This window comes from Adelges cooleyi, unplaced genomic scaffold (genome assembly GCF_023614345.1).
Source record: "Adelges cooleyi isolate 19-005CV unplaced genomic scaffold, UGA_ACOO_1.1 ACOO_flye_CR_arks_rails_tigmint_CR_PRNA_108, whole genome shotgun sequence".
In the NCBI taxonomy this organism is placed as follows: domain Eukaryota; kingdom Metazoa; phylum Arthropoda; class Insecta; order Hemiptera; family Adelgidae; genus Adelges; species Adelges cooleyi.
The window spans coordinates 10639960-10667932 of NW_026095761.1; the positions used below are offsets into that span (position 1 = coordinate 10639960).

Below are 27973 nucleotides of genomic sequence, written 5' to 3' on the forward strand. Positions count from 1 at the left end.
TTGAAATTAGTATAGTTTAAGTTTAGCTAAACTTGATAAGTCATTAAGTGTTGGTTTATGGTGATTATAGCTTAACAATTTTAAAGTTTTTATATGCAGTTTTTCTATTACAAGTCGAACTAACCACCTTTTGACCCTGACAAGAGATTTTTTCGATTATGTTAGTATGACAACTGATAGTTAGCATAGGTTTTTTTATTTTCAGTGTTAGACTTTGGAAGTTTCATTTTTGGGATTCCTTAAGTATCTTCCTTATTTATACCTATTATAATGATTTTGAAGTGCTTAGAACGAGGGTTTTACGTGCATACGTAAACGTTTATTTTAATGGTTTTAAGTGTTTTAAGCTCTTTTCGATGTTTTATCCACATAAATGTTATAAAATGTTCGTAATTATTTTAAGCTTTTATAGTTTTACCTTTTTAAATTACATTTCTGACATTATTTTTACAAATGAGTTCCAGTTCTATATTGGCATTGGCATTTATTACGATCTAATATAAGCTTTATAGACTTCTATACGAGAAATATTTATTGTTATAATATTATACATCCCATTTTTCATTATCTATAGCTACAAATGTATTATTTACATAAATCTATCCACCTCATTTCGGCTGATCGCTAACTTATTTTATATTTTTAACTTAGTTTACTGAAAATATATTTTTATAAATGTACAATATTTTAATTTGTTTTCAATTATCACAATGAAGTTGAAGCATTTATATTTAATGTTTATACATTCCAAAAGCTCTCAAAGTTACGGTGATTTTGCTGAACAATTTAGTTCAGTAGTTGGATCATCAATACACATTGGACCACGTCATGTATTTCTAGTTTCTACTGTCGGCTGTACACAAACATAAATTGTAATAATTTCATCATACACAACATCAAATTATTCGAGTCTAGTGTTTATTTTGTTCATATACGTACGTTTCCGATCCTTTCTTAATACACGGATGACGAAGTAGCGTGAATCTATCCGAACGGTCTCCGAAATATTATATTTTATTATACATATATGTTTGTAGTATATTGTATACCATTGACAGGTATAGGATTTGCGAACGCCGTAACAGGAAACGTCCGGAAACAATTTCGCGTGTCAAAAGCATATTATATGTACAAAAAAAAAAAGCGAAAAAGGTCAATATAAGGGACTAGAAGACTACAAACCACTATAGAATAATAAAAAGGATGTTTATACGATCGGTGGCTTTTCTATGTACTCGAAAAGGAATTTTTTTTTTCATTACAAAATCAAAACAAGTCAAACAATTATTATCTAGCGAAAATTCCTAGTTTACGGATTTGTACAATATACAATATCCGATATCGTCTGTGTATCCAATGTAGACCGCGATCATCGTGTGACCCGTCCAACATAGGATCCTATTATTATTATTATGTTATGATCGCAGAGGGATTTTTGTACACGGTGCGCGACCTTCCGCGGTCGTTTCGGAAGCGACCGGTGCCGTACGTATAATATCGTTGTGTGGGAACATTATACGGGATCAAGGATGACCGCGAACGGCTGATGATCTGTCTACCCCTTTGTCTTGGGAGTAGACAAAAGTGTCCGCAAGAGCGCCACTCGGGACGTTTAGTTACACGGTCGAGATCGGATATCGGCGGTGGCCGAAGCGACGGCACGACGCGTACACACACATACACACTTACACATGGAGGCGGCCTCGGAGTGGGCGGAGCTTCGTCTATCGGGGTGGGAGAGTGTTCGTGGCTCACACCCACAACAACACCACCGGGTCTGGTTCAAAATCATTGACCTTGTTACCAGAATCGGTTCGGCGCGACTTCGGTGTACCGAATTCGAATAGTTTTCCTCCCGTTTTAACACGAAAATCGCTTATGAAAATTATCGTTTTAATATTTTTCCGTTCGTATTTTTATTAAATTGATTCGTTATTTTCTAAGTGTTTAGTGCGATTTTTTTTTAATTTAATTAAAAAAAACACGTAATATATTTTATTATTCGTTTTTTTAACCGTTTCGTTCGTAACTTGTATTCTTTATTTTCGCCGTGTAACGCGCGGTACCGGCTAATCGCCGAACACGCATTCATAGTGCTGCCAAACAATCGGACTAAATTTTTCTTCGATAATTAGATTTCTACACAATTTTAGTAGACACTCACAAGGTAAGTGAAAACTAATATTAAATACATATTTAGGGTATATAAAATTAATCATTAAAATTTTAATTTAGGCAGGTATTTACAAAACATTTATTTCATAAGCCACCCGGGCCTACATGAAACGCATGACTCAGTGCGTGTTATCGAGTAAAAAGAAACGCATCATAGTATCTCGAAAATGATCAAGTTTAATTTTAAATAATACGTGATTCACTGAAAATATAAAAGAAATCACCATTCGATAAGACTATGTTTTAGAACAATTAAGGTTTCGTCATAACAATTATACTCGGAGATTGGTCATTTGCAAATATCATTTTTCGTCATTGAAATTAAATTTAATAGACGTTACGATACGTTTTTTGATTACAGTCTATTAATAATTATCTCGTATTTATTTTAATATTAGGCGTTAATTGTTTTAAAGTGGGAACCACAAAAATCAATAATTTAAGCGTTAATATGTAAATCGTAAAACGCGAGTCGAGGTTTTGGAGGCGCCAGAATATATAATAGTACATACCTATTTATTATCAAAGGCAAGACGAAGACAAAAAGTCTTAAAAAAAAATTATATTTTTTGACGTTTCGATCGAGTTGACCTTTTGACCGGAAATATTACTTGTCAAAACTGATTTGTTTTTATAAAAATCTGCACTAAAGGTTATTCGTCCGAAGACCTTTCTCTACGGGACTATAGTTTTTTTTTATATTATACGTAAAAAAACAGTTTTATCACGTAGTTCATGATTTTATCGACGATACTTTATATGCAGGTATTTTATAACTACAAATAATATAGTATATTTCCAATAACACCAATAACTATATATTTTTAAAGTATTCTTTAAAGTTTAAACAAAAAAAAATTAATAAATTAAAGATTATTGTGACTCCGCGTATAGACGTATCAAGTATACAAAAAGAAACTGGGGGAAAGCCGAGGGAGTATTTGTTTGAAATTCAAATTAATCCCCTTTTAACGAAACTGAAAAAAATTAACTCATTATTGAAAAAATTAATGTCAAATGCTATTGCCTCTTTCTGATTTTAAAACTTAGTAACAATTATGGACTTTTTTACTTTCGGGTAAAATGTACGGGTTAATTTTTATTTAAAATGAGTAAACGTTTTTTTTTTTTTTAATAATAAACGTAGTTTAATTTTCTGTAGAACTCCATATTATGAATCACAATTGTACTTTGGGCTTCAGTTGTATAGCACAAATTAAACTAAAATTGAAACAATACGATGAAATATAGCATGATTCTTACGCAAAGATGACGCACAAAATGTACTTATTGTTGCATAATATTTGTATGTAATAAACATCGCTTTAATTTTGCACGAGTTTATCTAAAATTACCCCCGGTTAGTCAATTATTTATTATGCATATTATCGCACTTATATCGGCTGTTATACGAAGTTCGTTCAACAATTAATCCTGTGTTATATTTTTTTGCATTCTATACTTATAGCGACCAATTGCCGTATGAGTAAAGGCCGCGGTAATGCGGTGTCTGGCAGCCGGATATGAGGAACGGCGGCAGCGGCGGCGGTGGCGTTGTTGCGGTGGCGTCGAGGAGCCGCTGGCGGATCACGTTGACGCTAATGGTGTGCGTGATGACGGCCGGCATAGAGTGCTGCGGCCCTTTGCGCGGACCGTCCAAAGTCCGGAATCCGCGGAAACTCAAGCCACTGGTGTTCCAGCAACACGAGCCCAACGTCAGCGAGTTCTCAATCACCGCCAGCGGACCACCCGAAGGCCGCATCGACCGCAACGACTCCTTGCGATTCATGCAGTTAGCGCCCAACTACAACGCGGACATCGAGTTCAAAGACGAAGAAGGCACCGGTGCTGATCGCCTTATGACTCAGGTATGATATATTCTGTCAATGTTAATCACAAGCACCGACACGAAACGTTGTATTATTTTTTAACAAAAAAACAAGCGTAAGCGCGAATAAAGTGCCGCCGATTAGCGAGAGACAAAGTTCTAAGACAAACAAATTCGTCAACCCTTTAATCGAGTAAATTCAAACGCCACCTGTCCAACAAATTTAGGTTCTTTGTTTCTATATTTATGGAAAATCGAACGTACAAAACCTACACGTTTCGATTTTTAATTTCTACATATTATAACACATAACCTAAACACTAAATAGTATGTCTGCACATATTTTGTAACAATTATAAAAATAATAAACATTTCTTAGATAGCATAAAAAAAATGTTATTTAATATGTTCAAATTAGTAGTTTTTAAATCGTAAGCTTATTATATCTTTCGGCGAGTATAATTATTATTGTACAGGTACGAGTTACATATAAAAATCGCCTTTCCGGTTGTATGTTTTTAACGAGCTATTATAATGTTCGTATTATTCTCTTGCTGGTTAATTGTTTTTTTTTCTTCTCGTGCGTTCCCATGGTTGTTAACGTCGACATTTTCCAAGTCGGCCTTCTCCATTTATACTCACGAACTGTTTAATAAACTCCCATGCTGCGTTCACGTCATTACCTTGACCTAAATGCATCCATCCCTGTACCCAAATCGTCGACATGTCGCCGAGTAGTGTTCTTCCCGCAAATCTAACCGATTGCATTGACACGCGCCTTACGGCTTACCACACTTCATTATCACTTATCATAATAGATCGAATGACACACAGCTCATACGCAAGTGTTATCGGTTAAAGGCGATAGCGTTATTAAGTACCATAAAGAAATTACATAAGAGAATTGAAAGTAGATACCCAATACTATATTTTACGATAGACGAAGAGAAATTGTTTTAGCGATAATAATTATAATAATGTATTTATACAGTATAAAATATCCGATTTACATGTTATATTACCTGTAGGAGTTATCGCATTACTAGGATTTAAACTTATCTTTGTCGCTTTGTTATTTCTTTTTGTTTGTTCGTAGAGTAGTATTATTATTCACATAATTAACAAAAGCCATTGTAGGAGTTTGCACGACCAAATGGCAAATTGTATATTTTGTTTTTAGCTTTTTTAGTGTAGACGTCTGACAGTCTGTTAGCATTTTGGCAATAATCCCCTGCCCTCGCTATGTCGGGAGACGTTTATAAATACAGTTTTCGGCAGTTCGCGTTGACAATATTATGTTTGCTGTCTGAGCCATGAGGTCGTGAATATAAGCTATAATAATAATAATAATAATAATATGTATAAGGCAATCAAAGCATTAGCGTATTACCGCGATCGCGTCCGTGTAATATGATCGTCGCGAGCCATTCAGGTCGAAAAGCATGTCGGCATTGTTCTCAGTTAAACAGAAGCATACATTTATGTATATATACGACAAATATATATAGATGTAGCTTATCAGACGTAATGAATTAAACAAAAAATTAAAAGATAAACGCTATTGTTTGAAATTAGGTGAAAAAATCGGTCGAATTCGCGCAACGGACAGCAAAAACGTTTTTTTTTCTTCCCGTTTAATTAGGTATTTTTATTGTGTACACACACACACACACACATAAATATATATATATATATGTTGTATACTAAAATGTTATGCAGTAGGTTAGGGTATTATAAAATATTCGGGCTCGTGCCCGTGTTTGTGTCCAGTCAACAATGCAAACCGACAAGCCGATAACATTGTTATTACGCGTTGTTTGTTCATTTGTCTGTGCCTGCGTACACGTTCCTCGTTCTATCTTTGTCTCTCGCACACAAATCCATCGGTATCCTTCGTCGTAACCGTGTTCACGGCTGTCCGGTCTCGTTATTTCGCTTTCGTATTGGCGTTCATATGCATCACCATCGGCGCGCGTGCTCCCGCGATCGTCAAGAGTCTAGACGAAGGTTGGATTCAAATCTGGAATCTCTACCGCGTAATATTTAACTTCCTAAAATTGAAATCCTGATTGCTAACCATTCGACTATCTGTTGTATTACACGTGTGCCCAATATTACCTGTAACACCTGTATTTCATACATTTGTATCAATATTTAGAACAATCAGGCTTTATCGTTTTGTTTGTCTAATATCAGTGATATGTTTAGAACTATTGTAATTTAGGGGGATACATATAATGATTTAAATGTTTTTACAGAAATTCTGGCATGTTCTTCCAACTCTTATAGTGCTATTTTCGATTTGTCTACCCCTACTTCTGGTAGCATTTTTACAACGAGCTTCGAAAATTTTGGTTGACTATGTTCAATCAAATGTAAAAACCGGTTGTTCCAGCTCTCGCTAACGTTAGTACGATGAGGTAACGAAAAATTATTTTGTTATATTATATTTTTGCACCTGTATATTGAAAAGAACGGTTAAATTAAATTGATGCGTCCGTATTACCTCGCTATACTTTTATTCTTCCATACGGTTTGATGATTAGACAATTTTTTCTATTGTTAAAATACTTGTTGCTTAAGTATTTACCCTTAATTAGCACATTGTTGTAAAAATGCATAAGTATTAAAGAAATGCAAAAAAAAAAAACAATTCTGCTTGAGGTCCGGAAGTAATTAATGTAAACGCTCGATTCGCCTTTATTAGACCTACGCTAAATAATATTTATGTATAAAGATTAACCAACGATTTGAATTAAATATTTGGTTGTTTGCCAGTAAAATCCTATTGCTTTACAGCTCTTTGTATTTTCAGATGTGTCCACTCCTACCTTTTCCATCTGCTATATTTAACCGTCTAATATAATACCTGGGGGGAAAAAGAGACCCAGTTCCCCGAAATTCATATATTTTTAATGACAAAATTCAATTGTAACAAATATATGCTTTATATAAATATAATATTATGTAATAACAATAAAATACATATGAATTTAATGTTTTTGGTTACTCAATTATCGACGTACCTATCTTTAAATCCATAGTCTAGTATTATGCGTTTCACATTCGAATACCTATATATATATTTATATAAACACACAAAGGGGGTTGTCGGTGCCATTTTAACCTCGTGCTTACACGAGCTATACGCCGTCGCCCCCGGCCACTACTTTCACTAAACTGCGTTGGAGAGCGGGCATAGCGCTCAGGTTTGGCACCGTATGTACCTGATGTACACAAACGAGAACAGACCGCATGTAAGCGAGCAGGCGTGGGCGTGGGAACGGCTACGCGATAAATCGTAGACGCGCACGCACGCACGCGGATCGATGATCGTCGTCGTCGTCATAGTCGTAAAAAAAAAAAAAAGAAGAAGAAGAAAAAAGAAAGAAAATAATAATAATAATAAAAAACCACACCATATACAAGAACCGGTTGCCTCTTCCTTTCCCCCGTCGGACGCGCTCATTCTTGTTCCTTTGAAAGTGGCCGTGTGTGCGACGGCGGCGCGTATATTAGCGCGCTCGAGACTCATACACGACCCCCCTTGCCATCACCGAGCACCGCCGCCACCATCACTACCACCTGTGGCGGGGGAAGGGAGGGAAATCGATACCGCCATCTTGATGGTCACGAGTCAAACACCTCATGCAGTCAAATAACATAGTACGATCGACGAAGTTTTCTTTTTCCATCATCCACGAATATAATATATATTATTTTTGTTCGCTTATCTATGACTATGTAACTTACAATTATAGCGGATAATGTGTCAGTTGGAAGAAACGGTTTTCGAAGATCATCGCTTAACGTAGTAATAATTGAAAGGCATTACGTCAGTCATCACGTCGCGACAGCTATGAAGACGCGCATGTCTTTTTCTAAACACTGTAAAGTATATTTCCCTCGAGAAACACAAGATACCTTTACTTTGAAGTCTGAAATTACATAACTTATATCAGTAAAATTGTTTTTTTATGTACGACAGCGGACAGCGTATTACGATATTAAACGAAACTTGATCCGATATTTGTATTTTATAATAAGACTTTTAGTTGTTATCCTCTAATTAATGTTCAATTACATATATAGAATTCTATATAGAATATTAAAAAATGCCTTTGTTTTTAAATATCTCACTAAAAAATCAGTTTGACTGGGATTACAATTCAAATAAATAACAGGTAGTCGGAAGAAAATGCTTTATGGGATCGACATGAAGTAGGCAAAGGACTACTGCCGTTGACATTATAATATGTAGTTGACTAAAAATATGTATACAACCACAGTTCAATAGGTAAAATAGTAATCTTCCTATACAATTCAATAATGCATACCGTTATAGCTTCTTACAAAAAATAATTGTATAGAATAAAATATATACAACCCACAATTTTAGGCCTTTCCTATCCGTTGGGTAACATTTCCATAGCTACTGAAAGACTACCTAATGAAATTACCACTACAGGCTACATTCTAGTAGTATATTTTTTACGTCTATAAAACATTACATTGATATCATAATTTTGATTTGTGTGACGTGAGATATATTTAATCTTATTTACTATTTTTTATATGTCTAAACCTACCCTAAACCTAAATTTATTTGTTTATACAAGTATTATAATGACTATTTTAGGTTATAATTTCAATGTGATATCTATGAATAGCACATATTATAATGTATATATATACATTTATCAATGATATTTTTAATCCTTAAATAGTTGCATTTTCAAAGGTGCCAATTAAAAATCATCAAAATGATCTATCCGACTCCGCGCGCCCAATAAAGGGTTACCTATTACATTTTACATCAATAAATGTCTCGAAAGATGTGTGCGTTATAGCTAGATCTGTAATTTTTCTACGCGGTAGGTGTAGAGGTGTATGGTATAATATACTCACAATAGGCACATCGATCGTGAAATTGAAATTCGATCCGTCACCCATAGGGGGTTATAAAATAGAAGAGGGGTAAGTCAATTGCAATTCACCTATATCCATTCGATTTATTATTTCATTTGTACACACGATATGAAGTAATACAAAATATTGTGAAAAAAATAAAAGGGCGAAATAATAATATTTTCCAAACTTAGCAAACTGAAACCGTAAATACACAACAATTGGAATATATCTTTGGTCCACACATCTTTCGTTCCGGTACAACAGTGTGTGTCCGTCCGGCCTAACCGGGACAATGAACGTTACGTCTCAGTCCCACCCGCTGATCGGCCCGGTTGTTGCCAAAATGTTGTGACAATGCATTTTTAAGGTCAACTCCGATTTCTTACGGAACATTAATAAAATCGTATGTCTCAGGCGACCTTCGGATATGTTATAAAAACGACACTATACGGTTTTTAACTACCAAAATACGACTTCTCGTGTTCTTTTTTTCTTTCGTTGCATACATACCGGAGCTGCTCACATGACACCGCACCGAGGAGGATTTGATGCCTTGGGCGTGAAAGAGGGAGCTCCAACATCAAGCAATTATAAACGGTTTGGTAGTATAATATACGTAATATATTATTTTTCTTGTCGAATTTTTCGGGCGTGTACAAAATCTAGAAAATGTTGGGTGCAATATTTTGTTTAAATATAAAATTTGTAAGTTTAGACCCGATAGGCGATAGCAAAAAAAAAATAAATAAATAAACGTTCAATAACATATTTATTAATATTTTGTGGAATACACAATTAGAATTAAAAAATAGTTGTATATGTTGTTAGAGAAAACTTAGAGTATTATAAAATTTAATTTTCCAATTTAATACCAGTAAATGTATTATTTTTATAAGTGTATTTTGTTTTTAGCTATAAGATGTAGGATGATGTTTGATAGCAGTCTTCTCCCTCAAAAAGATATTTTAATAATACTAAAAAATATGTAATATTTTTTTTTTTATCATCTGAGGCCCAGAGCATATTATGAAGAAGGTATAGTAGGTAGTGGGTTTGTATTAGTTCCTGATGACAAGTTTAACAACATAAATACTCAAGTTGGAAATGTTCATGTATATAAATATTTATAATCCCAAAAATATACTGAGATTTTCTACAGCTATCCATTTCCATTACTATATCCATTGGTTATCCAGTTGGGTAGGTACATCGGATATCCAGTAAATAAAAAACTTAAAAGCTAAATTAGGCAAATGTATATAATTTTATCAAAAACGTTAGGCATGTTTATCCATAAGAAATTACCTACGCATTATACGCATTAAAATTAAATAATGTTTATGGGATACATCTTTTATTTCTATTTTTTTTTATATTAAACTTGATAATAGTTATTATTTTTGATTAATTAATTTATTATTATTAGTGTAAAATGTAGTTAATTATTTAACGACTTTGCTTTGCTCAACTATATTTTTTAATAATAGGTACATCAAATAAATATTAGTCGTTATTTTTACACAAAGATTAATTCACAAGAATCATTCACGTTCGCATAACAGATTTAAACAGGAATCCTTATTAGATCAGCAACCATGATAACAGCGTCTACAACCGTAAACTTAGTGGGCAGCACAGTTTGTTTACCGTACTACACAATGTGTCCGCGCCAAATATCTCTAGTTAGATTAATGACATTTTAAACTCACAATCAGTTGCAGATATAAATAAAAAATAAAAATCTATTTAAAAAAAAATATATATCGAAAAATAAAACGCTTCAAAGTAAATAACTATTGTTCTTTCGTATTAGACGGGTTATTATGGTAATGAGAAAGCAGTCGTGGTCACCGTTGTTGTATACTTTTCTTATTCTTTCCAACCTATTCCCAGACGCATGTGCTCTCTCAACCATCGACGGCATCGGACGCACATTAGGGAGATGGCCATCTGAACAGTAAATAAATCAAACCCGCGGTGAATGGGGCAGCCAGCAGCATCAGCGGCGGCGAACAAACATTAGTGGGCAGGGGGGCGAAGGGAGGGGTGACGGGTAGAGCGGTAAAAAACCCACACAGGTCGACCATGTAACAACTTGTAAAAAACACACCAGCAGTTCATTTTGTCAGACTCGGAATTCTAATTGTCGTCGGACACACAGACAGCATAAGTTAAAACGCGCTATTAAATACGCATTCCGTCGGGCTCTCTCGGGGGAGAGACCAGTTTACCGGTTACCATAGTACACTGACAACATGACATTTAAACAGCCATAAAACACTTTTTATTAATTCCCCAACAGATCCGTCACGAAATATCGTTGTACAATGTTGTTTTTTTACCCATTTCGTTCCCCTTCTACGTCTACTATTCGTATAATGTCAACTGGATTCTTTATATTATTAACCATATACGCTCGTGTCAACACTATCAATTATATTATTTTTATATAAACAAGCGTGCCGCATAGACACCGGGAGTTGTGGTGATTACCGATTCCTTAATAGTCTTCAGAAGACAAGACCGCGAGATAATTAATAAAAAAAAAAAAAATACTGTACAACCGGCTGAAGTAGGAATTTTAATTACATGTACTTAGTACTTATATATCGCGTTACCTTTTAAGTATTATAGCTATTATATAAAAAAAAAACTATGTATATTTAAGAAACGGGTCTTTAACGTTAAACTATTTTTATACTTGCACTTGTACGCATTTATCGTCATATCCGATAAATGATTGCGCGCAATTTCAATTAAAAATATAAAATTATATCAATCGTTATAATTTTAACAGCATGAGTCATAATCAAATGGCAATACAAGTATAATTTTTGCTTGTGTACATAGTAACTAACAATTCAAGAATTTTTAATCTATCATGGAGCGAGCATAATCAGTGTAGAAATATAAAATAAAGTATAGATATAAGTTATAACAAGCAATAAGGACATAGTAATTTACATTTTAAAACTGTGATTGTAATATCCTCAACACTTTTCAAAATTACATTAACTCTGTTTTATAACATAAATATTTATTTGCTATGGTAATAATAAATAAACTCAACTTATACTAGTAACTTTAAAACACCCTTGTTGAGTACGTTTACGTCACTGCCTAAACGTTATTAAAAAACAAAACTAACACTTAAATGTTGTTTCAAGTATATTTTTACGCACCTTTCGAAATTATTATAAAAAAAAACTATAGAACATATTATACATACATATATTTGTCTTGCCCACTTTTTTTACTGGATTGTATACATAAATTATTTGTTTTTTATACTATGTACACGGATATTTATATCAAAACATCACCTTTTGCATCACTGAACTAAATAGACGTCTGGTAAGTTTTTCTCTTACTCATTCTTGGCGTTTGTCTTCCAACGATATTCAACTTGTTTTTTGTTGGTCTCCAATTACACGCCGTGTGTTTGTTTATCGGATCCCAGGCTTATGTTAATCCCTACATCAGAATTTCATTAACGGATTTCTTTGCCGCACCATAACCCAGTTTGACACGTCTCCGATGTACAATTTTTCTCTTCTTTATTTTTAATAGGTGTCCGTGCCCCGTCTCTTCAATCTTTTTGGTCAAACGACAAACGTCACGGTAATCGACGGAAGAAAACAACCCCCGTGGCTTACACCCTGGGATATGCACGTAAACATGTCAAGCCGCCGTTTTATTCGGTCGAAGTGTCTCACGGTTTCCGTCCGCGTCTCATAAACAAAAATTAAACTGAATGGACTAAAAATAAAAATAAATACTTGAGTATTTACAATTTTTTTGTCTCGAGAAATCAAACAAATTTTCCATTCGTCGTCTGGTTTTTGATTTTTTTTTTTCAAAGAATGCTTTTTATACGGCGTGGGTTATACATTCTTCGAATTTCACTCCGCTCGTGTTTTTGAATTCGTGACGATAACACGGTATCATTGGATTTGGCCAAGCGCCGGCGCCAACGCAGGATCTGTGTGTCGGCTTTTTTTCTCCTATATACTCCTCGCGTTGATTTTCACACCTTTTTATTTGTTACTTGTGGAAATCTCTTCAAAGTCACGTACCGGCAACAATGCTCGTATGCAATTTGGTGGCGAAGGGAATGACGATTTTTACAATCGTTATAATATCGGGGTTTTGACACGTCGCGTCGAGATTAACTAGGCACAGCAATACGGTCGTTAGAAAACAAAATGGCGTTATAATACTATACCTGCGATCGGGCCCTTATAATTGAAATCGTGATTATATTGCTGTTATAGGTAGGTACGCACTCTACGGTAGGATATTATAATATGGCGCATAATATAGTCGTTACAACTAAATCCAACTTCGATAGAACTAAAAATAATTACCCGTCTTGGAGCTTTCGGTCGACCGGTTGAGCGTGACAAAGTATACTACAATATTGACGCGACTTCTAGGCCCGGTCTAAGCTAGCTCATAATATTATAATAGGTAACTATTATGTGTATATATTGTGTATACTGTACAAACAACTGTAGTAACTAACTTATGTTTACACAAACGCGCGCGTGTTAAGTCATTAAAAACGTTTACACGTTTGACGTTGGTCGGTCGGTAAGATGTGTGTGTGTGTGTGTGTGATAACAATGCCGAAGAGGCAAAACGTGCTCAGACTGCCGGCAATAAAAAAAAAATGAGAACCCGCTGACCTGAACGGGTCAAAGGCTGTCAAATTGCTCAGGCGCGTACACTAAACCGCTCATAACAATTAATTGCATTGTTTGGACTGCTGCACTAGTCATTGCCATACACGTGTATTGTGTACTGTAGTACGTACCAGCGTGTCTCTGCGTACTGACGCGGCTATGGCTATCGTGTGTGTCTGGTGTCAACGTTTGACACCCGAAATTGGTCCTGGAGTGGCAGACCAAAACGCTCTTTACCAGTGTTGAATGGCGCACGCTAGTGTTTCTAAATAATTATTAACAGAGCAAAAAAAATATGACGCACACTCATTACTATAAACATTATCTAAGTGCCACAATATATATATATTAATATTATGTTAAATATAATAATTACATTTATTTTGTTTTATTTTATATACCTTTATCATTTGTTATAATCAAGAATAGCAATTGAAAATATGCATCACATAAACAATCTGAAATAGTGAAATGTAACAAACAGCGTTTTTTCCAAGTATAATTATGAGGTGTGTCGCTACTCGCTATACAGACCCATTCTAACAGTGTGCAAAGCAATCATGATGAATCATCATAAATATAAATTACTATGCTACTACATGTACATAAGCAATTTAACGATTTCGTTTCATTCATCATATGGTCTTACTGGTTTTCGCTTTTTAGTGTTACCAATCAATCAAACATAAAAATCCATAGACATTAAATTTATTAAAATTAAAATTGTAAGCTTAAACAATCGTTCATGCTTAATAAAAAAGAAAAACGCCAAAAACAACAGATGTATACTGTTATTATGTGTACCTTATTTTCAATAAAATTATTTTAAAACCGGATTACATACATACAGGGTGATTCTTTTATCATGAACCAGCCAATATCTCACTGGGCATAATTAATAAAATAATTTTTTTTCGTATTGTTTTTATACAATGTGATCTCAATTTTTCACAATTTTTTTTGTTTTTACCCTCCTTCCAACTGATAGCAACTGAAGTGCGGTTGGGAAATGCGCTCGGATAAAAATAATACTACACTACTTCTCCTCCTATCCTAACTTTTAAACTCTTGCAACTTCAAAAATAGTAATCCGAAATTGGTTATTGACCAGTCAAAATGTGTAATACATTATTCTCTATTTAAAAAGGTAATAAAATATGTACGTTACCATTTGATTTCATAAGTTGCTATCAAAAAATCTAAATTTAATTAAATTATTAATTAAACCCAGTGAGATATTGACTAGTTTATGATAAAAGAAACACCCTGTATATAATAACGACATTTTAACATCGAAGTAATTTGTATACAATAATCTACCATTTGCGAAAACTACATACTTATTTACTTAAAACTAAACAGACCAATTGTGAAATCATATAATAAAAAGCGTTAGAACGAGCAACCAGTTTGGTCACGTTGCAGTGTGCATGCCAATTAATTCTTATAATTTGTTATATTGATAAGTAAAAACGTTTTTACGTCAGAATAATAAAATTGCGACAACAAATTAATCGTCCTTATTTAACTATTTGAACTTTATAATTATTATTATTACTTTATAAACTAAAATATTTATTATTATTTATAATTTAATTTAGTAATTATTTAAAATTAATGTAGTTTATAAATTAAAAGTTTCTGTTAAGTACACATTTTCCAAAATAAAAGTATACTAATGACATTTATTAACCAAAGTATAATCAATGTTCTTGTATAGATTTCACATTCTAAAGTTACCTAACCATATGTCCAACAACAACATAAAAAAAATTTACTATTTTTCTAACGGTATTAATATAACAAAATATAATTATAATTTATACTCGTTATCACGGAGAATAAATAAACATTTATATTTGTATCACTTATCATTAATACCAATGGAAAGCTTTTAAATAGGTAGTTAATTATGAATTGTGATGTTGATAAGTAGTATAGCGATTTTTACGATGCGTGCAACCATCTGTAACATAATATACTATAAATACATACATACTATAAATGTTGTTGAAAAACGCACGTTCTGTGTTATTAACGAGTATCATAAAGGTAGTATGCATTTTAAACTTAAAAGAGTTTAAACTATGTACTACCCAGCTACTGAACATAACAAATTTTATTAAAGACATTAAAAAAAATCCATATATGACTTTGCCAAAATTCTACTATGCAATTTAATTTTGGTGTAAGGGTTACAACATAGTATTATGCCTCTGTATTTATAATGTAACAATGGCGTATGTACCTGAGCTGTTATACGTATTGTAGGTAGTATAAAATATACACACACAGGGTAGCAACGTGGTATAAATATGTTTACATCTCACGCCCAAATGGCAAAAAATATACTTAACCACAATGACAACAGAACGAACACGGACTACATGGACACGGCCGGATAGATAACTCCCGCGATAACGTAACTAATTAATACGGTACGCGTCTGGTATGCGGCTGTGTCGGCCAATGCTTACCGAGGGTGAAGAGCAAGAGGTATGTTGTAGTTGTCTGCAATCGGGTGTATCGATGAAATCCGAGACGGCGGTCGGAGGCCAACCGGGTCCCGTTCGACACTCTAGCACACACAAATATATATATATAAATATACACACAGGGAGGATAACAGCGGACACCCGGGAGGTAATCTTTCATAATAGTATAATATTATTCGATTATAATCCCACGGGGGATCGTGTAAACGATAGGAACACGTTGTTCGTATTTTTTATCCTGTATAGTTTTTTGGAAATTGATTTTGACGGCACCACGCGCCGTAGCGTCTATATAGCTTATACGATCGTCATGCATCCTCTTCAGTCGCACGATCATTTACAATAATAAACATTTTTTTTCATCTTCCGTTTTTCGTTTAGCACTAGTCAACAATGGTATATATATATATATATATATGTACTATACATTTTTATATACTCTTTTTATAGGTGTACCTGTACAAAAAATGAAGAATCCGTTTTCCTTCAAAAAGGTTTAACTGTTAAAGCGTTGGAGACTATAGAAAAAAGGGAAAAAAACTAGTTCCGGGTGAAATCGATAGTGATATACCAACACAATGTAATCTGTAAACTACATAATATATACATATTTTTTTAAGCGATCGAATGACGTACCAATCTTATATTTTTTATACATACCGATATCGTCACAACATGTGAACATGGATGTATGTATCTGTTATTCCTATTTGTTCAAAAATCGTGTTGGACTGTCGTATACATTTAGTAGTATACTCTATCGTCGGTACTTAAAACTCGTGTTTCTCAATCACAATACATAGTAACGATTACCATGGAAAATAAAACAAACTATGAGTTCCTACCCCGTGCCAAATAACGAGTGTGCTGAAAACGTTCACCCCTTATATACTAGTCACGACTTTTACTTTACTTGTTTCGATTAAGAACATTGATATGACCAACGTACATACGTTAACTGTAGATATTTCATATTTTATAGTTTTATATATTTTATAATGTCTAGACAATGTACCTATACGCATTTGATTATACACATTGTTAAAACATAAATATAAAACAAAATGTATTGGAGAATTTTTTGCGGAGTAGTAAAACAAAGCCACGCCGTGACAATAAAATGTATAATATAACGTTTACAAATTTAATATCGATTATTTTAGTAATAGATATAAACTAAATGTCAGACACTTATCAGTCCCGGCCTAGGTTTCCCTTTTGGCTATTCTGTGCCTAAGTACTCGATAAATTAGATAAGCAACACGTCCGCCTATCTTCACCATCTTATAAGCACATTTAAGGATGTGCTAAATCATCGGTTTATTTTGCGTCAAAACAATAATTTGACAATAAAAGACACCCATCCCACAATTGTGTGTGTTTGTGTACAGCCGCCGCACCACCTGTCGGTGTGTCCCTCGTAAGAAAAGTCAAAAGGCTAACAAGCCAACAACAACTCGGAAAGCGGGTGGTGGCCTCCAGTGTTTATTGTGAGGCATACCGCGTGCATGTGTTCGTGTGTTGCGCGCGCGCGTAGAGAATGCCCATTATATCAAATTGCTTGTCAAAATAAACCGTGCGAGGCGCCTGCCGTCTACAAAAGGATACCAGCGTCCAACACTGTCCGTCCCCCCGTGTACGCGCACGCGGTGATCATGTTTTGGTTACCATCACTTGGTCGCCGCCGCTCGACACTCAGCAGTCCCACGGCAGCAGCTCGTTTTCCACTATATATAGGTACACCGTACAGATCAAAATCTCCATCCGCCCGCTCAACCCGCGGTGCGCGTTCTTTTTCATTATTATCATTAATATTATTATCATTACTATTATTATTGTTATTATTATCATTATTATTATTATTATTATTTAAGACAATGCTTTTCGGAATGCGGGCTATGAACAAAATGGCCGACACGAGACCGGCAATTGGATATAGTATGTAATTTAGGCGGGGGCGATGAAGGAGCAGGAGGGAGGGAGTCGCGGGTACGAAGGAAAATACCAACGCATACCGTATGTTACGGCACATTCACAAAGTCGGCGGCGAATTCGGTTTTCCCCTTCCTCCGCATCGTTGTTTTTTTATTTTGTTTCATCTCATCTCTTGACCGTGTATTTGGTGCGCGCCCAACAGCGTCACGCGGCCACGGCATTCTTGGTTTTCTCGAACTGCTTTTGACCTCGCCGCCGCGTGTACCTTATACCTACCGAAGATACAACGCATACATGTTTCGCCCGCGGTGAGTTTCGAGCCCCGCCCAATGGTGCCACCTCGGCACCTCGTGCTGCGTTGGGTGTCTCATCTTTTGTTTTCTCGATCGTCTGTTGTACCAAAAGATGTCGCACCGTCGCCTCGTGAACTGTATCTAAATGTATTACAGAAGGCCACGAGCAAAAAATTATGCTCGAGAAAACCTACCAGATGATTTTTCTCAATTTTACTCGCAAAAAGTGATGCGGACCTATCACAATGTCAGGCGTAATTAATTAATGCACACTCTAGTGACAACAAGATGTAACATCACTAAAATAAAATCAAGTTTTGATTTTCATACAACAGATGGAAAATTATTGTGTTATCTGTGGACACAGATGATTTTTATAACAATTTTATCTCTTTTAATTTTTATTGACAATAAAAAAATAACAATTTAAGACAAATTAACGTCTATCGTTAACCTGCCTAACTCCATAACTCATAAGCCTTTAATAATTTTGTCTAAAAAGGTAATAAGTTGTTTTATTGTATACAATAAAACAATTAATACAATTTTAACTATATTAGATGTTTACTAGCTACTACTAAACCTTTTCGGCTAGTATACTTTTCGACTAAAACTGATAATAACCGATTCCTTTTTTTGGCTACTTCAATTTAACTAAATCAAGAATAAAATATGTTGAACCAATGATTTAAATATAAAATATATATATTTATATATTTTATTTAGGTATATTATAAAAGTATAATTCTAAGTGAATATCTTATGTTCTAATTTATTATTTAACTAAGAGCTTTCTAGTAGCGTATTTGTTATGTGTTGAATTTTAATTGTTAACTGATTTCTGTACAGGTACGCTTTACATGACCAATCTACACATTTCAGTGCATATACATTATAAATATAAATATAAAATATGAAAAACACTCATTTGGCTAAAAATACTTTTAGACTATCGAAATTAGTGAAACCTAGTATTATCGAATTTTGTAGATTGGTAGCTCGGAGCTTTCGTCCAATAACTGGCATAAGCAGAATGTCGTTCGATAATTTATGACCACTAATGACTAACTGTTTAACTAGTTGCCAAAAAGTAGCGTCGGGGCGTTACCATAAAAAATTATATTCACTCTAGTCGTAACGACAGTTATTGGCACCGAAGCCACAATGTGGTGCATGGATTCCATAGATTATTCATATTAATCATGATTTACCCTGCTTATATTCTCGTGGGATGTTTCAACGACACGCGTGTTATTTAGCCATTAGCGATAAACTTTATAAATGTTAACTATATAATATATTTGTTGTTTTTTTAAGAATATCTTATCTGTTCGAAACAACTCCGTTGGTAAATTGCTAAATATATTTTAAAAACGTCTGAATTTTTACAGAGGTGTAAAGAGAAGTTGAACACGTTGGCGATCAGCGTGATGAATCTGTGGCCTAGCGTCCGGCTACGGGTAATCGATGGCTGGGGCGACCGGTTCGGCAATAGTCTGCACAGCGAGGGACGTGCAGTGGACATCACTACGTCCGACAGGGACAAGTCCAAGTACGGCATGTTGGCCCGGCTGGCCGTCGAGGCCGGGTTCGATTGGGTCAACTACAAACGTGGCTACATACACTGCTCTTGCAAATCAGGTGAGTCGACCGACTATGTTTCTATATATACACTCAGTCAACTGCATAAATTACGTTGGTTCGCTGACTAATATGTATAGGTATATACAATATATGTTGCACATCGTTTAATATATACGACAATAGCTAGATGCGCATCAACATAATTTTCCAATTTGTATTCGCTGCAGGCCGTAAACAAGAATTTGTGCGTATCTATAGGTATACTTGGTCCGTTGCCGTTTATCGGATATATAGCATATATGTTATTATATTGATGGAAAAAGAAAAAACTATAAAAGCAAATGTTCGTGAGTCTATATTATATTGTCTTTAAAAAGTTAAAATTAAAAAAAAAGCGTGGCTCTATAGTTTTTGCAGTTATACTCGTAAATTAATTGAATATTAATTTACCGTACATATTTTCGTAACTGACCCAAAAGCGTGAAAATGAAATATAAGTGACATTTTTATGTTCTGTGAGAGCCTCTCTGTAGGTTTAAGTTCATAAAATTCATGCGATCGATAAACTCTTGATCAAGCGATTTCTGTGAGAGCGCGACAAGGGTCTTAAATAAAAATCGTTAAACAGTACAATAAGAATCTTTCTTTTTTCGCTTGTTAAGCTGATGAAGTGGAGAGGGACTGTTTTTCACCGTTTTCTCACCAGCTAAGCAAGTACATGGTCAAGCTAGGATTTTGTAAACAAATTTCTAATAGAGCCATAGTTCGACAAATTAGTCATTATATCTACTTATCATTATTATAATACGTAAAGTTATAATTGTTTAGTAATAGTAATTTGAATCAGCCAAGTCGAAATTTGAATTATAAGCAACAAACTAATTTTACTTCGTAAACTTTTAGGTAGTAGTAACTAATATCCATCATAAATCATAATATATTTTGTTTATGGCTTAATTAATCATTCTTAATAATTGTTTTAGTTATATATTTACTTAGTAAATTATGACATAGTTTGGAAAAAGCTGTTTTTTAATTTAATTCATATAGTTGTTTATTGGCTAATATCTTTCAGTATGACCATCAGGTATCAATTTTAATTTTATTCCCAATTTTTGTGGTCTATACTAGAAAAATGAGGTTTTTAATTATTTTCCTAAGAAATTGTCGGTCACTTTGAACTCTAGTTAGAAGTAATTTACAAGTTATCGTAGTTTTTTTACGCACACAACGGTGCACACTAAACAAAACTAATCTGTGAACATTTTTTGGTTTTTACGGTTGATTGTTTTTTACTTCCAATCAAACAACCCGTGAAGTATTTATAGTTCCTCATCAAATATTGTATCTAGCGGTACTTTGTGTTTGAAACAGCCCGCAGTCGGTAATTTTCGAGTAGTGTTTGTGTGTGTGAGAGAAACTTGGTACACCATAAACGGTACGGCCCATACACACAATAATACATCTATCCAGTATAATATTATAGTAATATCAACATTATCATCATCATCATCATCGTTGTCGTAATGTTAGTATGTTCAATCGACCGACCGACCGACCGACCGTGTGAACGAAACGCTTAAATAAAATCAGTGCAAACAAACCGTTCGCGTTCGTCGCAAAGGGACCTGCCTGCCATCGACGCGCTTACCTTTTTTGTTCATACATATTATTATTATTATTATTATTTGTACATTGGTCCGCGTGTCGGTCAACGGACAGAATAAACGAATGGAAACAAGACGTGTTGTTTACTCGCGGCAAACACAAAATAAAACCTAACCGACCGCGTGTTAAAATATTCGGAAATCGTTTTTGACCCGAACACGTTGTCTCCGTTCAACAAAGTGCGTGCACCCTCTCATTGGATTGTGTTGCACCGCATAGACCAAATAGAATTACAACTTATTTCGGTCCAAAAGAAAGACCATGCCGCAAGAGTAGTCTTCACGGCGTTAAGTCCGCTGACAAAATATCGACCTAACCACCTAAACCACGCAGGTATCACACAACGGACCGCAAAACAACTAATCTAGCTGGAGAAGCGACTCGATGGATTGTGTAGGGCGTTGAAAACAATTCTGATTTCTAAACAGATCGGGTTCGTGATTTATCGCGTGCAGTTACACGTTTTCGACGAATTCAAAATAATAGTCTTGATCCGCGTTCGACGCACAAATTTGCGTGTGGTCGCTTATCTCGATTTGTTTTATGTTAATTAATCACAAATAATCATTCTTAATATCACGACCTACATAATTTCGATTATACCAATATTTCACCATAATAATTCACTCTTCTCGACGTCCATTTGAGATTTCTCTACGCGTATTAGTAATTCGGACACCCCCACACCAACATCGGACCCCTACCCGCAACGATCATTGGAATTCGAATGCGTTGTTTGCAATGTACAGTAACAATAATAATATTATCATCGCATCGACACTAATTGACTAATAGCTAAAAAAAACTATACAGCAATAGCACTGCCTATAGAAGGTAATTGATACGTCGACGGTATATGATATTCTGACATTCTGGTCAATCTTATACATAGTGGATTTTAGATATTTTTGATAATACATAAGTATTAAATTACATTATATTACGCTTAATATTATTTATTATTGACGTCGTATTACCGACCGTCTACACTGGAAACAAAAGTAACAACTAAATATCGTAGTTGACTTTCATCGAGTCAGTTACAGATGACGTATTTATAGTATTAGTATCACTAGTATTATTATCACACCCCGCATGGGGTGCCTAATTGGCAACGGGTGTGACGAACCCGCGGACCGCAGTCATTGGCGTAGGGAAAGTGGTGTCCCCATCGCCCAGTATACCATTGGTATATTGCAGTAACCATACCCTGGCCTTAACTGGTTGTGGTATTCTGGTCCTCCAGGTTGGGGGTTGGGCACAGGGCCAACGACCCTGTCTTGTAAAAAGATCTTTGTTCAGGATTCATACAACAAGCCTCGGACTAAATTGGAGGCAAGGATGTATGTCGGGATGGTCCTAGTGGCCGAGTTTACCGAAGAAGAAGAAGAAGTATTATTATCTATACACCAGATTTGAAAGTTTCGTACTCCAGGCCTTGAAGTAAATCTTCGATTAATCGATGCAAGCTGGACGCATGTCTGCAGCTAGCGTTATACATAATCATATTTATACGAGTGTACATGGTTGAGGCTGCGAAATCGATATGCGCTCAGCCGAGGTTTTCTCACACGTCTATACGATTTCATCGAGTACGGCTGGCCGATCGTCTTGTCGTTGTTGTCGTCGGGTTTTGCATTTCGTAACACTCGGGGCAGTGAGTTTCGGCCACAACTATGCGGATCGGTGTCCGGCTTTCGTGTGTCACGCCAAGATCCGATTACACGCGACCGCAAGTCTCCTCTGTCTGGTACACACATACACACGAGAGAGAACAAACAATACAACGGGAGAATAAGAGAAAAAAAAACGTTTCCCCTTTTTCTTTATTTTTTCCGTTGCCTCTGCTCCTCCTAGTCATCATCGACCATTTATACTATTTACGAACCAACAACAAATAATACGAGCCTAAGTGTATACACCTATGCGCCTAAGAAGAGAGTGTTTTATTTTATGTAAACACGACTCGTGCGGTGAGTGTAAAGCAAACTCGGAAGACAAACTTACAAGGGATGATGGTGCATAATTTGTGTATATTTATTTGTAACCTTTATTTTTTTCCAAACATCTAATAATAGCCGCTCGTGACCTGTCCAAAACCGAAAACCCACAACTCGTCTTTAAACGAACCGCATACGTTACATTACACCTTTCCGTCGCGTTTTTTTACCTCCGGTGCATATACTGTTATTATCATACTCTTGCATACAAAACTGTTAAACACCGGTGCATAAAATAGACAAATGTTAAATTGATAAATATCGCCGCCGTCGCTACTTCATTGTACAATTCGTTTTTAATCGATCACACCACAGTGTTTTACAAATCTCTTCTCCGAATGGTTCATGATTTTTACTCGTGCTCAGAGCTTACTATTTGTTCATTACGGGAGTCCAAGAGTTGACTGTATAATTTTTTTTTCAACTCATCCATATTGTACACATATATCATTATTTTGCTTACACCTTTGGTTAATTATATTACACCGATTGAAACGAACGGACAATCGAACCGAATCGCGGACCAAAAAAAAAAACCTTTTCATACATTAGTCTGCAGTTATACATTACAATTTGGAATCGTTGCGTTTTAGGAAATGCACTACACGAACACCGAGTCGAGTTGTTTGTGAATGGGTTTAATCTGTCGAGAATTCTCACTCGTGCAGTGTAAATACGTGCTCGGAGGAAACGATTTTACTCTTTGTTTAACGCTATAGACTCATGTCTTTAAGGGCGATCGGTCAACATAGTATAAGTGTGAAATATGGCCGTATGTTCGCCGTTTTCTCATAATATGAATAATATGTTTTGATACGGTCTCTCAAAAATCTTATTTACTTATCAGCACAACGCACCATAACATTAATTACACTCATAAAACACGACCGGTTTTGTCAGTAATTCTAACCAATTGGGTGCGCATTTTAGTGTTATATTACACATTGATTTTTAAACAACGATAAATATTCTGAAATCTTTCTTCCGGTCATTTTTCTCTCGGAATTAGTACATGAGATACTCGTGTTAACCGTTCGACCGTAAACGCCAAACGTATACCTAACATGTATAACACATAATTTGTAACCGTACGATAATTTATTGTCATAATATAATATTTTACATTTAAATCTTTCACGGCGTTATCAGTACGATAATGCTGGTAATAGTTGGTTCCAACGAGATGTGTTGGAAATACAAAGGTTATGGAGAAACAGCGATAAAAAAGTGGAATAATTATTATAATTATTGCTAAATCATTTTTTTAAGATTTTACTTAGATTCGAGTTGGCAAGTCGCGATAAATAAAAAACTGTTTTAATTGAAAGAGTAGATTTAAAATGATTTACTTTAATAGGACTTCTTTTTACCATTAGTATTTTTTCTCTTCATTATTTCCCGAAATTCAGAGACTGATATCGAGTAATTATTATTATTATGTAAGCCAACAAAATTAAAAATTGAGTCAGCCATGCTTTTGTATTGATTATGGTTAAATAATGGTAGACGCCGTGAGTTTCTATGTATTGTACTATTCTTTGTATTGACGAATATTGGACATAAATCATAATACTTACTATTAAAATGTAAATAGCTCCACGGTCAGCATAAATATCTCGACTGGATAAACTAATATCTGCCGTAAGTCGTACCATGGTGCGATAAAACGAAAATATTTCACATCCATTATCCTTTCATAATAATAATATAACAGAAAAGAATTTAATAAAATAATAAAATTTCCGAATTCAATAATGAGCCGTTAAACGTATCCTCCTAGATAGCATATTATTATTGTATAATATAAGACCTACACGCGGTCACCGGTCGTTTTCATAAGTTTTATTACACATAGGTATCCGTGCGTGAACTATCGGTATAATAATGCATGCCATGTTAAACATGTGTGATTCTACATGAGTCCGGGATAAGGCGTGAGCAATCCGGTTTTCCGAAACCCGTATGTATTTCACCATTTTTATACTGATTAAATCAGATTGGGAATCGGCCGTGCGCGGAAGGTGAATACCAACTGCAGCGGTGAGGTATATTAACACAAGAATTATTACCTTTTTATCTCATTAACTAATTTATCGTGGTCGCACGACATGAACGAGAACGAAGAAAAAACAAACAGTACGCGAGGGTCATTTTTTTTTTTTATTATTAGTTATTTTAATGGGTTTTTAAATCAGACAAATCAGTATATACAATCTCTAAATCACGTATATATACATATATTGTAGTATAGCTAGTTATTTTATAACCACATACACACGTTTGAATTGCTAATTCGCTTAATATCACCGACGCCGCGTGAGCACGCTTATTAATATCTATTATTAAATATTACACCAAATACTGTTTTATTAGTATAATATTTTTAATGAAATACACAGCTAATTTTCATTTGGTTTGTTATTGTTGCAGAAACTAAAATAAATACGAGATCGATGGGATGTTTTACCGGCGACAGCATAGTGACAACGACGTCCGGCAAGAAGCCGATGAAAGACTTGAATGTCGGCGAATCGGTGTTGGCGCTCACCGACGACGGACAGTTGCGCTTCAGCAAGGTACTGTTGTTCCTGGACAGAAGTACGACAGCGAGAACGGACTACGTGACGCTGGTAACGGAATCGGGAAAATCCATCACGGCGACGCCCAGTCACTTGGTGCTCCGCTGGGAGAAACCTGAAAGGTCGCAAGTCTGGGATGCTAACCCGGTACTCGCCAAGAGCATCCGAGTAAATGATACGCTGCTTACCGTCGTGGACGGCAAAGCCGGCCGTAAGGCATTGCGCACCGAACGCGTAGTGGAAGTTAGGCACATGGAGAGACGAGGACTGTACGCGCCGCTGACCGTCGACGGCACCGTGATCGTCGATGACATCGTGGCATCGTGTTACGCCGTCATACACAGCCAGCGAATAGCTCATTGGGCATTTTTGCCCGCCAGAATGGCGGCTGCTGCACAAACTTCCCTAAAAGGATTCATCTGGCGTTTAGCGCACCCACTGGCCACGTCCGTACCGAACCAGTTGGAAATCACGGCGCCCACCGAAGGCATTCATTGGTATCCGAAATTGTTGTATGCCATATCCGGCTACATTATACCAGCTAGTATGATGGACGCACATTGAATATAAATATACATTGCGCCGTTATTTTTAGTAGATATAAAATGACCTTTCGAATCTATTGTTTGGCTAATTTTAATTTTAATCAATTCGGTACGTGCATTTTTGCTCTAACGTTGGGATTAATGTATTTTTTCGACCATTTCCCAACTCCTGTATCCCAAAAGTGACTTATAATTATTATACCAAAAATAATTTATAATTTTTATTTTGTAAATTTGTAAAAACAAAATCAAGTTTCTAATCTGACTATCATATTTGTTGTCCTGTTGACACTAACATTAGCTAGGTATAACACCAAAATACATATTATTTAATCTTGTTGATATTAATTTACCAACCACGTTTTAATACAATACACCTATTATGTTTTATCTAAAACAAAATGCTTATCTAAAAACAAAAAAACCTTTTCAGAAAAACACTAAACTGATAACTAATGCATTGAAAACTTGTACTTATTAAATGTTAATAATTTATTATAATTTAAATTATACTTCTTGTAAATTATATTGTAGGGTTTAAAAATATGTTGTTATTTATACATTGTATGTATGTAAATTATTATGTTGTGTATACATTTTATGCCTATTGCCTATTTATTATCTATACATCGTAATTATTGTAAGCTCGAAGTGTTATGTACAAATGTATACGTGTATAAACCATAAATAAATGAGACCAAATCAAAACTGCGAATAGTTATTTCATAAAAAAAAATTGTCTACAGGAAAACTATTAAGTCGAATGTCGATTGATGTGAATGCGAGGATGACTCGGCGAGGACTCGTGCTCTTTGGCATACTTATAGATTTAGTTAATTATACCTATATAATCAGATATATAATATATTTTTATGGCAGTCCAAAAATGGAATTTTATTTATGAAAATATTTAAAAATATTAATTATTAAAATTGTAAAATTGTTTGCAAAAATGTCGAGTACTTATTATTATACAGTATTGTGTAGTGACAATTAATGTGTGTAATCGTTTTTACAATAAATCACAAATGTAACTCCTTGGTGTATAAGAACTAAAAGTAAAAAAAATTAATATAAATATTTGATTCAAGTCAAAATACTAATTCTTATCGTAATTATTAAAGTTTCACATCATAACCCAAAAAGTTATAAAACATAAAATAATATGCAACTACCATAAACATTTTGTCTGCAGATAGTAAACTTTTTACTATGCTGTCTATGCTCAATTTTTACTCAATAACAAATTGTCAAACTAATTATAATAACTAAAAA

The 27973-nt window shown here is 34.8% G+C and overlaps 1 protein-coding gene across 1 annotated transcript; it reads left to right on the top strand.

Moving 5' to 3' along the window:
• Positions 1 to 1529: 1529 nt before the first annotated feature.
• Positions 1530 to 27643, top strand: LOC126844666 (sonic hedgehog protein). Its single transcript, XM_050583029.1, has 4 exons — positions 1530 to 2167; positions 3644 to 4043; positions 19714 to 19963; positions 26005 to 27643. The coding sequence occupies exons 2-4, from the start codon at positions 3699 to 3701 to the stop codon at positions 26715 to 26717; spliced, it is 1308 nt and encodes a 435-aa protein (XP_050438986.1). The 5' UTR covers positions 1530 to 2167; positions 3644 to 3698; the 3' UTR covers positions 26718 to 27643.
• The last annotated feature ends 330 nt before the right edge of the window (positions 27644 to 27973 follow it).